Consider the following 13,671-nt stretch of genomic DNA (forward strand, 5'->3'; position numbering starts at 1 on the left):
ATTAATCATCCCCTCAGTGTACTCCTTCCACCTTCTCAGCACACCCTCTTCATTTGTTTGTTCAGTATTTTTTTGTAGATTGTATTGTCATGATCCTTTTATTGTTTTATATTTACTACTTGTGAATAATCTTTCTCACTATAGAATGATGGACTATTTGGAAGTGGCCTCATAACCCTTCTCAGACTGGTGGGCACCGACAGTTGGTTGCCTGGGATAATTTTTGATGTTTTCCCTCTGTGGAATTATGGTAGCACACACCTGAATGCTCCGATGATCACATAATCAAATGCCTTTGATTGACATGACCTCTTAATTCCTCTGAAAGCCATTAAGGTGTGCTTAAATTTTCATGTAGACTGTGTTTCTGCATTTTTGGCTTAGTTTTTCATCAATAAATATTAATGACACCATGTGATATATCATGTTTTGTTCATGTCAGGTGGTATTTAGCTAATTTTAAGGCTGGAGAGGTCGGACGATATTTTATTTTTAAATCTCCTGGTATGTGAACCTAGAAGTGAAAAAGGGCGCACTTTCTCTTTACCATGACTGTAGATGTCATATGCCGCTACACATCATCAGCATGAGAAATCGATGCATATATGTACAACGCCGGAGTGTTAGTCAGTATCAGCCATCATACCAGGTATTCCAGGCAGATGCATATGCACTCCCGGTTGTAGTTTCTTATCATTTTCTGTCTTATAGTACACATATAAAAATGTAGAGGTTTATGAATTTAGTTTTAGCCCTTGGCTCTTCAAAGTAGAAGACATTGTCTTACATCAGTATAAAGAATGACAGGCATTTAACAAACTCAAAAACAAAACATCAGAATCTCTTATACAAGAAAGTATTTATAGGCAGTGACCCTGAGGAGATGGTATGACTAACACAAAAACTTCCTCTGTCGTTTCTTCAAAGTGGTGAAAATCCTCAGAAATATTAGTGAATTGCTTGGGGTATTCTCTTCTAGTGTTTTGACAGGATTCGGCATGTGGTCCTGAAGTAAAATGTCACAATTTGACATTTAGTGTCAGAAGTGTGAGTTACTGGAAAAGGTGAGGTACAGGCTGGAGTGCAGCACCAAGCTATTTGGTGTCAATTACTTGGTGTAACACCAGGTAAATGTGTTCTAAAGCTGTTTTGATACAGAAAACACTGAATTAATCTGGTTAATGATTGGTTTAACAGAACCAATATGTTCGAAAGTAATAATTCCACTCCAATTGTAAAAGGATTGTTACTGTGCTTCTGATAATATTGGGGTTGTTTTTCCACTCTTTTCTTGGCAGTTAAATGAGTCTAAGGTGTGAAACTTTGCACTCCACCTCCCCAAAGACAAAATTGCATTCCTTAGCAAGGCAGCACTGAAAGCAGCCGGTGAAGGGATCCATGTGAGATGCAGAACAAAGACCAAAATTTACATATTTATTTTGGAAATAAAAAAATCTGAACCTGGATGAAAAGAAAATCAGAAACTTGGTGCAGCTTTAAGTGGAAACTTACAAGCAGTTCTGGGTGACTGTAGACTGTAGATATATTTTTCTTTATTTTTCTTTTTATTTATCTTACAAACAATAGACACGGTGAATAATGCTCACGATTCATTTTCATGCATTATATCTTGTGATAACAATTAACTGGGAGGCACATTTATGTTTAAAAAGTGCCATTCATGAACCGATAGCTTCTTTATTTAAGTAAATGCAGTGACTACATTGATGTCAAGACAAACTACTCACAAATGCTTGTCTATTTAATTGCTGAATTAATGCACAATCAAGTTAAACATTTTAGGTTATATTCAGTTAAATTGAACCTTAATTAGTCAGTTAAACGTATTTCTTAAAATAATAAAATTTTTGATATTGTCAATAATCGTTTTTTTTCTTGTTTTTGTAAGCACTGCAAAGACATTTCTAGACAGCCTCCTGCAGCCTCTTTCCGGGCCAATAGGTGGTGTGTGTGTGGACAGGTAACCGAGCAGAAGCGCTGATACCGTGGTCCAGATCAGACTACTGTGTGCTTCGTGGCTATCTGTCTGTGCCGATCTCTTCCTGCAGGGGTCGCTGCAGTCACCTGCATACGCCACTGTTTACGGAAGTCCAAGTGACGTGTCAGTGTCCAGCGAAGCATTGTGGGAAAGAAAGTGGAGCTGACACGGCCGCTGATGGCAGACTGCTCAATTTAGCAGATATCTTCGACTAGTAAGCAGCCGTAAGAAGCAGAAATTTAGGGTAACGATGCGACTCCTTGAAGCTAATGTCAGCTGGCTGTGAGGAGGTCGGACTTATGCCGGTGTCATCGCTGCTCACCTGCGCACGGGCGCTCGAAGCACAGAAGTGGGATCCCGTATCAATGGACCGCAGCGTTTTTATTTCCTTTTCCGAGGGAGGCGAATAAAGTAGTGACGGATTATATCCCCCCACGGTGGATGGGTGGTGGGGGGGCGACCGCGCTCCCACATTCCTTTCAACGTTTAAAGTATTTCTGAGGTTTTCTATCGAAAGGCGCCGTCAAAGATGTCGACCAGCAGTCCCGAGGCGGTGAAGAAATTACTAGAGAACATGCAGACGGATCTGCGGTCTCTCTCCATGGAGTGCAAGAAGAAATTCCCCCCTGTCAAAGAGGTTAGCCTGCTAGTTAGCTTCACCGAGCCCCGATTTTTAGCAGTTTGCATCCGTTTGTGAAGTTTTATGTTTTTATTAGGTTTTACATTAAAAAATGTATGCGCTCGTTCTGTCACAGCAACCGTGGGGCCTTTGAGTTGTTCCCATACTGTACTTCTCATAAGTTGTATCAGCTGCTGGGCCTCCCTACGCTTAATATGTTTGGTGTAATGCGTTTAAACAGAAGCAGATTCACAAAAACACCGAGCTAAACTTTTTTACGTAGCTACACTTTAAGTATCTTTGTTAGATGTAACTTATGTCAAAGGCGTAAACACTGAAGTTAAATTTTCAGTGGCTATAAAAAGGCAAGTAAAAGTGAGAAAACGTGTATTTTGGGGATGGGGTGAACTAACTATTCAAGTCAAGCAATGTAAATGTACTTTATTTTGTATTTTATTTGATGCTAGCATCTTTGGGCAAGAGTGGTTGGGCCACTGTCACCCACCTTGCATAGGGTTCACATCAAAGTTATTATAGTTAAGTAAAACTAAATGTGAGAAAACATTTTAGTTAGCTAAAATAAAAACTAGACCTTCTAGAACTAGAAGCGATTTGAATGGGAAAAACAAACTAAAATAAAATGTATAATAGATGAAATATACTTAGTTTTGTTATCTGTTAATTTGTTAAAATTTGCTATCACAAACTGCCGGATGAGGCTTTTATGATCATGTTTTTTGAGGCTTTTGATGTCTACAAGACTGAGTCAGCATTCAAAAGGTTCTGTTTATATTTTAATATCTCTACAGATTTTTTTTAAAAATCTACAACTAACACTGAAATTAATAAAAACTAAAGTGAAACCAGTCAACCTGCTATGGAAACTCACTGAAACTTAAAAAGGAAAACTAACAATATAATAAAAAGTAATCAGAAAATACAAAACTGTATTAACTCAGACTCAGAGTCCATGCAGGTGTCTGGCTGCAAAAATCAAAGATACATGGGAAACGCAGTCATTTTTAAAACCAGATGTGATATGAGCATGGATGCCACAGATATCATTTGACAGGGAGTGATTCTCATGATATAAGCGAACAGGCCCTTAAAACCTTTATTCCAATTTATCTTTATTTTTTAAAGTAAAAAGTCTTTGTTTTTAAGGGCTTTGGTGATACTCGGCCTCTGTTGACCTGTCCTGTCTGCAGTCTGACACTGAGAGTTGGTTTCAACAGGCTTGCTAGTTACTGACACAGCCAAGTGATTTCACACACACATTGTTGTTTGAATGACTTACTGTATTATTAAGGCCTTCACACTGGCTTTGTTGCGTGGCACTGTTTTGTTGGTGACATTTCTGATTACTCAATGACTGGAGCACAAACAATACAAGGCCGTGTACAAAAGAAGTACACTTGAACATTTCACTTAGAAATGTAAGCAGTAGTAGCATGATAAAATGTCAAGTTTAACTGTACAGCAGGCATATGCGGGGGTATAGACAACAATGTCGGCAACACTTGTAACTCATCAGTATTCATATTGGAACAACCGCTGGTAGTCGAGGCTGACGTCTTTATGTGAGGCTTTTGTGACCACAGCAGCACTCGTCAGCCAGCTCAGCAGAGCAATTCATATCATGCCATGGCAGCTTAGTTTGTTTCCCCTCAGGGTTCACCTTGGATAGAAGCAACATTCCCATGGAGAAAAAAAGGGGAAATAGCTCAGCAAGTGCTTCCATTTCCTTTGTGTTTTGCTCACTACAGATTTAGTCCATTGACTTCAGTGGTTGATGTTTCAAAATGAGTGGTATGGCCATCAAAAGACATGGCACGCGACTGATCTTACGTGTTGAACTGATTTCTGGCCCTTGCCTAAGGGGTCTTATGAAGTTGCTTCAAATATTGATTTATCATCAGTGAGGTTTTCCCATCCTTATCAGGCTTTTTTCCCCCAAGGGATCAGAGTATTGAAGAGATCCCTTTTGATGTTCCTCCCAACCTGAGTTACCGCCCGCTCTGATCAATGGTGTTGTGATTGAAACAACGTTTTCCAATCGAAACTGTCATGGTTAAATTTGCGGCGATGTTGTCATGCGAGAAACAATCAGGGTACTGTGGTTGCTCTTTGAATTGATTTGTGCAGCTTTTTCATCGTGCTAATGTGGCCATTTTTTTCCCTCATCCTTAGCGTCTACGTTTTAGAGAACTGTTCTAGGGACTTCTAAGGGACTTATGTCTGTAGTTTAATTGTAAAACTAAAATCTCAAATCCTTGCAGCTTTACTACTGAAGAACAAAATGTGCTTTTTCCCAGACTGTCTTCATTCCATTTCCTCTCCTGTTTCTCAGTCCATCTCCCACAGTGACACTACATGCAAGAGAACGAATCACATTGTTTGTTTGTTTTTCTTTTTTTTTCTCCCTCAATCACTCATAGCCTGTCTTACAAAAACAGCACATGTAATGTAATAGAATAGAATAGCCTTTTATTCTACAACCAAATTATTATATACATTTTCAATTAAATAATGAATGAAATGGAAATAAGTATTTGATCACTTGAATTTTTGTGGTCACTTCCAAACAAATGAACAGTCTGTATTTTTTATGGTATATAATTTTAATGGAGAGAAACATTATATCAGCCAAAGATTCTGACAAAACTCATTGTATAAAAGTTACAAATTAATTTGCATGTCATTGGGTGGGAAACAAAATTGATCTGCTACAATTCAGAAAGAATCTGGCCTAAGCCTACCCCTAACCCATTGATTGATTCATTAGATTACAGATACTTCTGACCTCAACTCATTATGTGTCTAAAGCATACCTGTCCACAAAATCAGTTTCTTCCAATCCAACCTTTCCAACCACCATGTGTGACACCAAACAGGTGCCAAAAAATGCTGCACACAGCCACCAGCAAGAAGCTTGGTGAGAAGGTGAAAACTGTCAATGTGGTTATTTGGAAATGACCATCAGTCACCCTCTGTCTGAGGCAAGAGCTTGCTGCATGGTACAGGACTTCACCAAACTAAAGGGCTAATGGTTTGGGCCATATATCAACAGCTTCCTTTCCCTTAACTAGAAAACTGAAGATGGGTCTTGGATGAGTCTTTCTGCATGACAGTTACCCGAAACATATTACCAAGGCAACAAAGAAGAAGCAAATTACCATACCATACCATACCACCTTTATTTATAAAGCACTTTAACATAAAACCAGAGTTCACAAAGTGCTGTACATGCTAATAGCATAAGTAAAGAAAATTAAAATGAGATAAGATAAAATAAATAACTAAAAAACTAAAATAAATTGAAACATGTTCAATTAAGGTCATGAAGTGACCATAGCAAGTCTCCAGACCTCATTCCTATGGAAAATCTGTGGAGTGAGCTGAAGCCTCAGTCGCCAAGTGACAGCCAAGAAACCTAAAGGATTTAGAGTTTCTGTAAAGAGGAGTGGGCTAAATTCCCTCCTGAGATGTTTCAAACCTGGTGACCAACTACAAGAAATGTCTTCCCACTGTGCTTGCCAATTAGAGTTTCTCCAAATACTAAGTCATGTTTTGTAGGTTTTTGGTTGATATTCTCTCTCTCTCTCTCTATTAAAATAAAATTACTATTAAAAATTAGAGAATGTTCATTATTTTGTAAGAGAGCAATCCTACAAGAGTGTCAACTAATTATTTCCAGCCAGCCTTGAAAATTTTCAAATGTATATCGTGATAGATATTTTTGGACATATCGCCCTGCTCTATATACTATACAGACTATACTCTCACTGTTACATTGAAAAAGGCCTTTCAGAAAGTTACTCAGTTTAGAGTCTCACAGTACAACATGTTTAAGGAAGTAAATCTGTGAGTTTCGCTAATGTTGTTTTTAGACGACACAAGCTGTTTTGTAGATCAGGGTCAGTTTGACTTCGGCCACTCCTCAAGTTTATTTATATAGCACAATTCAACAATAAGGTGATTCAAAGTGCTTTACAGAGACATTAAAAAACAAAAGCATGATTTAAAATTGATTAAAAAAACAGTACATAAAATCAGAACGGTAGATAAGACCAGTAGTTAAAATGTAAGTTTTGAAATTTAAGCTTAAAAGTGTGGATTTGGTGTTTTACTCAAATGCAGCTGAGAATAGGTGAGTCTTCAACCTGGATTTAAATAAACTGAGTGTTTCAGCTGATCTGAGGCTTTCTGGGAGTTTGTTCCAGATATAAGGAGCATAAAAGCTGAATGCAGCTTCTCCGTTTCTGGTTCTGACTCTGGGAACTGATAAAAAACCGGATCCAGATGACCTGAGGGATCTGGAAGGTTCATACTGGGTCAGGAGGTCACTGATGTATTTTGGTCCTAAACCATTCAGAGCTTTATAGACCCTCATCAGAACTTTAAAGTCTATCCTCTGATGGACAGGCAGCCAGTGTAAAGACCTCAGAGCTGGACTGATGTGGTCCACTTTTTTGGTCTTAGTGAGGACTCGAGCAGCAGAGATCTGAATGAGCTGTAGTTGTCTGACTTTTTAGGTAGACCTGTATAGATGCTGTTACAGTAGTCAAGCCTGCTAAAGATGAATGCATGGACTAGTTGTAAGAAGAGTAAGAAGTACTAAATGACTTTTTTAGTTTTTCTGTTTGTGTACTCCCAGTCAAGTCCTAAGATTTCAAACTTAGCACTCATTCTTTATGTAATGTCCTCGAATCCCACATGTGGTCATGTTTACACAGTGTTTTGCACATGATACTGATAATGGTCAAATAATAAAATACTGGTGGTTGGTATCAGATTAGCAGATAAATGATGTCTATTCTGAAAAGCAGTAACCTTTTGACTTTTTCCTTGTGTTGAGCACATTCAGAATTTTGTTTAGTGATGGCCTAAATAATCTGCTTTGAAAGCTGTTAAAGTGAACACATACCAAGTGTCTTTGAAGGTGGATACAAACTCAAAGAATTAATTCTCAGCCAGGGATTCTCTGCAGCGTGCTGCTTAATGTGACTGATAATGTATCTGTTCAGTGATACCAGAATAGTTGACTTTATGACATGGCAAGGTTTTTAACTGATAAATTTTACTAGAGTAACACTGCAGTTACCTTTGAATAGACTTTCAGATACACCAATAAAAGAACTCATGTATTAACATAGACAGTTTCTGGTGTCTCTCTCTGTTGCAATGGCATCATCAGGCCAGTGGTATTATCCTCAACAGTGTGGAGGCTTTTTAATGCTGACAGTTTTCCAGAGACAAGTGGAGGGGATACTTTTTACGCTAGAAAGCTTAAACAGCACTTTCTATGAGGAAGCAGAGAGAAAGATCAGTTTGTCTGCTGGGGAGAAATGTTGCAACTTCCTGTCAACCACAGACTCTAACAATTAGTAGGCTAATGTGAAAATATTTTTATTGTGAAAAGTTTTAATGGTTTTGTGGAAACTCACTGGCATTTTTTTCATATGGGAGGGTTCAGTTGGAGGCGGAATAAAGGACACACAATCTGTTTCTAATTAGAGAACTTGCTTGTCTCTGTTCAACTGACACACAGATTGTCAGTTCATATATGCCTTTAGTTCTCTTTTCATTTTTATAGAGTAGTCACTGTGGTTATTAACAGATATGGCTACTTCGGCAAAGGCAGGCCTTTTAAAAAGTACAATCCACTCTCTCATCACAACGTCAAAAACTTTGACTTAACAAAGTGCGCACATATTTCCCACGACTTTGTCTGCATGCTGCAATATTTCTAGTGCTCTCTTTTGAGTTGAATAGATAGTTGTTGTTGCACAGGTTGCAAATACACTCACTGGCCACTTCATTTATTACATCTTGCTAGTAACAGGTTGGACCCACGTTTCCCCTCAGAACTGCTTTAATCTTCATGATGCAAATTCAACGAGGTGCTGGAAACATTCATCAGAGATTTTTTGGTCCATATTGACATGACAGCATCACACAGTTCCTGCAAATTGTTCAGCTGGATTTCCATTATACCAGTGTCCCGTTCCACCACATCTCAAAGGTGCCCTATTGGATTGAGATCTGGTGACTGGAGGTCATCTAGATGCGCTGAACTTGCTGTCAGGAAACCAGTTTGAGATAATTTGAGATTTGTGACATGGTGCGTTATCCTGTTGGAAGGAGTCATCAGAAAATGGTTCAACTGAGGCCATAAAGGGATGGAAACGTTCATGAATACTCAATAGGTTGCAGTGTATTAAACCTGGTGGAACCTGATGCGGTCTTCTGCTGCTGAAGCCCATCTGCTTTAAAGTTCAATGTGTTTGCATTTAGAGATGCTCTCCTGAAAAACACCTTGGTTGTAACAAGTGGTTATCTTCCAGTTAGCTCAAAGCAGTGTAGCCATGCTCCTCTGACCTCTGACATCACTGAGGCGTTTTCACCCAAAGAACTGACGCTATTCTCTGTAAACTCTAGAGATGGTTGTGCAGAAAATGCCTGTAGATCGTCGTTTTTTTGCAAATCCTCAAACATGCCTGTCTCGCACCGACATCTATGTTCACAGTTACTTAAATCACATTTCTTTTCCATTCCGATACTCACTTTGAACTTCAGCAGGTCTTGATCATGTCTACATGCTTAAATGCATCATGTTGCAGCCATGTGATTGGTTGATTACGTATTTATGTTAACGAGCAGTTAAACAGTGTTTATTGTATAGTTATAAGGGGTTCACAGTTGTGAAGATGGCACAACACATCCTGGCCTGCAGTTAACAGCAAAGGCTCATGTTTGATATGCTGTATAATTGTGTCGTAACTAATTGTTGCAGTCTGAAACTCTTTCTGTCACAGCTTATGCAAAGCCAGAATTTGCTGTTCTGATGCTGGATTTTTCACTCGTCTGTGCTGATGGAAATATCAAAAGTAGCAACAGGAAGGTTGCAATTATTTCAGACTAAAAAAAGCTCTCTGCGCTCCCCTCATTTTCCTGCAAGCCGCTATGGTTCGGTTTCTGGAACAAAAGGAGAAGAGGGAGAGAAGCTTTTTTTTTTTTTTTTTTTTTTTTAAGAGATTAACTTTTAGGGAGCTGTATGGTAAAAGATTTTCTGAAAAAGCTTAGCCATTAAGCAGGGGTTGTTACCAGCCGTTTAGTAATTTATGAATTGCGATCCTCCAAAGTGGCTCGACTTTTGTGACATGTTGGTGTATTGTAATCATGTTGTTACAGTATTTATCCCGTCAGTGGTGCCTAATCCAAAGAGGTGTGCCTTTTTTAAAAATGTCATTCTTTAGCCAAAATTATACCAGCCTTTTAAAAAGGCAGTGTGTGTACTTCTGTAGCCACAAAGGTTAAAGCATTATGTTGTTTTCGTGAGGAGAAATACAAGACAGATGGCAGTACTGGCCCTGCAGACGGCCTTTGAGAAGAACTGCTCATAATAAGTTTTAAACAGTTTTTTAAAACATGTCTAAACAGGTGTTTTTTGTATGTGGAACAACTGGGGCAAGAAGTGAAATTACAGTTAAAATTGAAACCATGTAGGAATGAGGAGTGGAGTATTGATGGGAAGCAAAGATGGGAAAGAAAACATCTTGAGAGGCTTGCCGTGGCATGCAGTTGTTGAAGAAAGATAAGAGCGGCCTCTCCGTCCCCACTTGCCATCCTCCTCCTTTTACCCTTCCCCATTCTTGACAGTGCTCCTCACAGCTGTTCTGAACATCTCAAGCTTAGAGGAATACCTCACTGGGTGTTCCTCATAAGATGAAGATGTTTTTCTACAACTGGGCCTTCCTATTTTCCGCTACACCCACCATTACAAGTAGCCATGTCTACCACCAGCGGTGCATGTATGCTGCACTGTCAGCACCTTTCAATTTGATGTCACATCAAACAGTTACCTAAATGTCTGTCCTCTTTCCTCTCTAGGCTGCAGAGTCTGGTATAGTGAAGATTAAGACGATAGCAGCCAGGAACACAGACATATTAGCAGGTGAGTGATAATAGAAGTACTTAGTTGTTCTTCAATTGGCTATGTGTGCAGAGCTAGTGCTTTAAACTGCAACAAGCTTATATTCAAATGTTCAGGGAGATGGCAGTATTCATGATTTTCTGTTCACACAACTGCATCCTGCATACAAGTGACAGACTGAAATAGTCACTGGGCTTTCATGTATTTTCCTTTCATAATGCATGCATTCAGCCAAAGGCAAGTCATGTACAAACGGCCTTTGACTCCACCCCAAAAAAACCAAACAAAAAAAGTCATTGTGTTTATTAAGTTATATGATAAATGAGTCTTTTATTTCCCTCCTCTCTGAGCTTTGTTTGCAGTCTTTTTCTGGCTCTTTCTAGCTTGTTGCTCTGAATTATTGAAGTATTTTCAAACGGGGCTGGTCTCTCAGCACTCGTATGGAAAATTGGTTCTAGCGCCGTCTCTGTAAACAAGTCTAGCTTTTTGGTAGCATTTGCAGAGTTGACACATAGTTGACATTTCCTGAGTTCCACTGATGACTGTCCACAACCTGCTGCCCCTCTGTAGCTGTGAACTGTACAGCAGCTCACTGTTCACTGTTTCAACTTTAAGTCTACTTGACGCATCAACTTTATGGTGATTAACTGGGAAACCTGTTGTGCAGGTGTAAATAACTGGTGAACCTAAATTCAGTTTACTGGAAAAGGAAATAATGCACTTTTCACTTTTAAGTGCTGTTTAAAATGAGATGATAAAAACCTCAGTGCAAAATGGGTACCTTTTTTTTATTATTATAATTGTTGAGCTAGAATAGTGTTGCATGATTCACACTTGAGAATAATTGTTATTGTAAGTTGATACCTCCATGTATTCTTTTCATTTACTCTCCAAAGTTTTCGTTCTGCAGTACCAGACTTCATGAAATCAGAAGCAAAACAAAAGCAAACACATGTATTTTTTTTTTTTTACTTTAAGGCATTTTATTAGAAGTAAATTGCATGATGACATCTTTAAAAAAAGATTATTTGTGTCCTTTATTTGTGTCCCTTTTTTCTGCAGCCCTAAAAGAGAACAGCTCAGAGGTTGTGCAGCCTTTCCTGATGGGCTGTGGCACCAAAGAGCCAAAGATCACACAGCTGTGTTTGGCTGCCATCCAGAGACTCATGTCCCATGAGGTCGTATCTGAGGTGAGGACTATAAGCTAGCCTTTTATTTGAAAATAGGATATTTATATTTTCATATGTATGATCTGCAGATGTGTACACAAGAAGGGAATCTAGTGTGTAGAAGGCCAAATAAAACCACAGTGTGGTAACAAGCAGTGCCGAATTGAGGACAGTTTGATTGATACATGTTAATTTACACACATCACAATAAATGCAATAATAATCATCAGGCTGTTAGACTAATGCACTCATTGGTGAGTTGCTTTTGGCAGGTGCACTCAGTAAGAGGCCTTTGCTGATCCGCTGTGTGACATTGAGCTTCACAAATACAGTGTGATTGTTATTTCAAAGAGTGGCGAGTCGGTGCGTGCGTCCTTGTTGGAAGGTTGTTCCCAAGCGAAGAAAACTCTTTTATAGAGAACACAGCCATGAAAAACACATTTTTCGAGTTTGTGATCGAACGACTCATTAAAAACAACGGAAAGTAGATGTGCTGTTTTTCTTTTTTAGCATTATTTGAATCTTTCGGGTTGTGGCCTTCTGTTGTTTTTTGTTTGATTACCTGGAAGTAAATAAAGACTGTTTTAAACCTCAATGTTTCATGCTCACCTTCAGTGTGTAAGCATGGACAAATTAAGGCTTGATTGATATCCAATTGGGTCAATACTGCAAGCACTGCAACACATCAATACCCAATCAAGCAGTGTAAATTTAATTTGACCTCGTTCCTGGCGCAAAGGCGCAGACCACCTTTACCACTTCCACTGCTCATTTTCGTGAAACCCGTTGACCTAGAAAATCTATTACTTGAACAGTTTAACATCATCTTTATGCGCAGTGGCAGTTAAACAACTCAGAAAAACGGAGTGGAATAAGGTACCGATCTCAGGAAAGGGGAGGCTACAATAACTTCCAAATTGAAATCGTCGTTTAATGGTAGCCTGTGAAATGGGTGTAGGGGTTTTCGACCTTTTAAACAACGCAGCTTTTGGCAGACCTGAGATGTGAGCGGTTTCCAAGATGTTACCCCAGAGGTGTTAGCACACTGCAAAGCAGGCTTTCTTCATTTTAATCATCATTTGTTGGATTACACTAAAATAGATTTCAAAGCTCTGTTTGTTTTTGTTAGTTTTCTTTTTTTTTTTCCTTTGGTGGGAGAAAAGATGCGCTCGGCATTCCCTGAGAAAATTCTTTGTCAGAACTGGTCACGCTGGGTTACTTAGCGCTAATTCTTATCAACTATTTTTGTCACACAGATCTCGCTCTCACGCTCTGTCTCTCTCTTTCCACGCAGTAGTTTACCTCAAACACTGAAATGTTCTGAATCCCAGGACATCCAAGAAGAAACTTAACTAAATTTAAACCCTTGTTGCTGACCAGAGGAAAAATGGCTGTTTCTTAAAGCTGTATCCTTGAAAATAGCTGTGAATTTTAACTGTGAATTAAAAGGAATAATACATTTTTAATCATTCAGATTCATTGTTATTTCCCCCACTCACCAGTAGTAGATGGGTAGTAATGTTAGTTAAACAGACTGAGAGTTTAAGCGTTTAGTATTTTATTTTACAAATACAAAAAAGTTTGCACACAAAAACAGCACAGCGTGGAGAGCGGGTTGATGCAGGTCAATCCAGTAAAACAGAAAGCAGCTTCTAACCTGTGCTGTTTCGTTTCATAAAAAGAAAGAAAAAGAAATCCTAAACTTCTTGAACCTCCATGGCCAAAACAACAAAACGATGCAGGAGTAGCTCCCCTAAAACGGTGGTCTCTAACAAAAGCAGCCAGGAGCAGAGGACAGGTGAACCACACCAAGTAGGCGGGACATAGGAGAAAGACAGGATGGTGAAGAAGTACAGGCCTCTCCAAACCAACTGAGATTTAGTTCCCATCTATCTCCCCAAGCATGTCTTGTCTATTCACGGAGATCTCAGCAATAAATTCACATCAT

The 13,671-nt window shown here is 39.0% G+C and overlaps 1 protein-coding gene across 2 annotated transcripts in view; it reads left to right on the forward strand.

Moving 5' to 3' along the window:
* Positions 1 to 2,121: 2,121 nt before the first annotated feature.
* mon2 (MON2 homolog, regulator of endosome-to-Golgi trafficking) overlaps positions 2,122 to 13,671 on the forward strand; it is a 33,733-nt gene continuing 22,183 nt past the window's right edge. For both annotated transcript variants that reach the window (XM_012922615.4, XM_012922617.4), the window contains exons 1-3: positions 2,122 to 2,636; positions 10,512 to 10,575; positions 11,617 to 11,744. In XM_012922615.4, the coding sequence (XP_012778069.1) occupies positions 2,529 to 2,636; positions 10,512 to 10,575; positions 11,617 to 11,744 (300 nt within the window). In that variant the 5' untranslated portion in view covers positions 2,122 to 2,528. The remainder of the gene's footprint in view (positions 2,637 to 10,511; positions 10,576 to 11,616; positions 11,745 to 13,671) is intronic.

Source organism: Maylandia zebra, linkage group LG7, assembly GCF_041146795.1.
Source record: "Maylandia zebra isolate NMK-2024a linkage group LG7, Mzebra_GT3a, whole genome shotgun sequence".
Taxonomy (NCBI): Eukaryota; Metazoa; Chordata; class Actinopteri; order Cichliformes; family Cichlidae; genus Maylandia; species Maylandia zebra.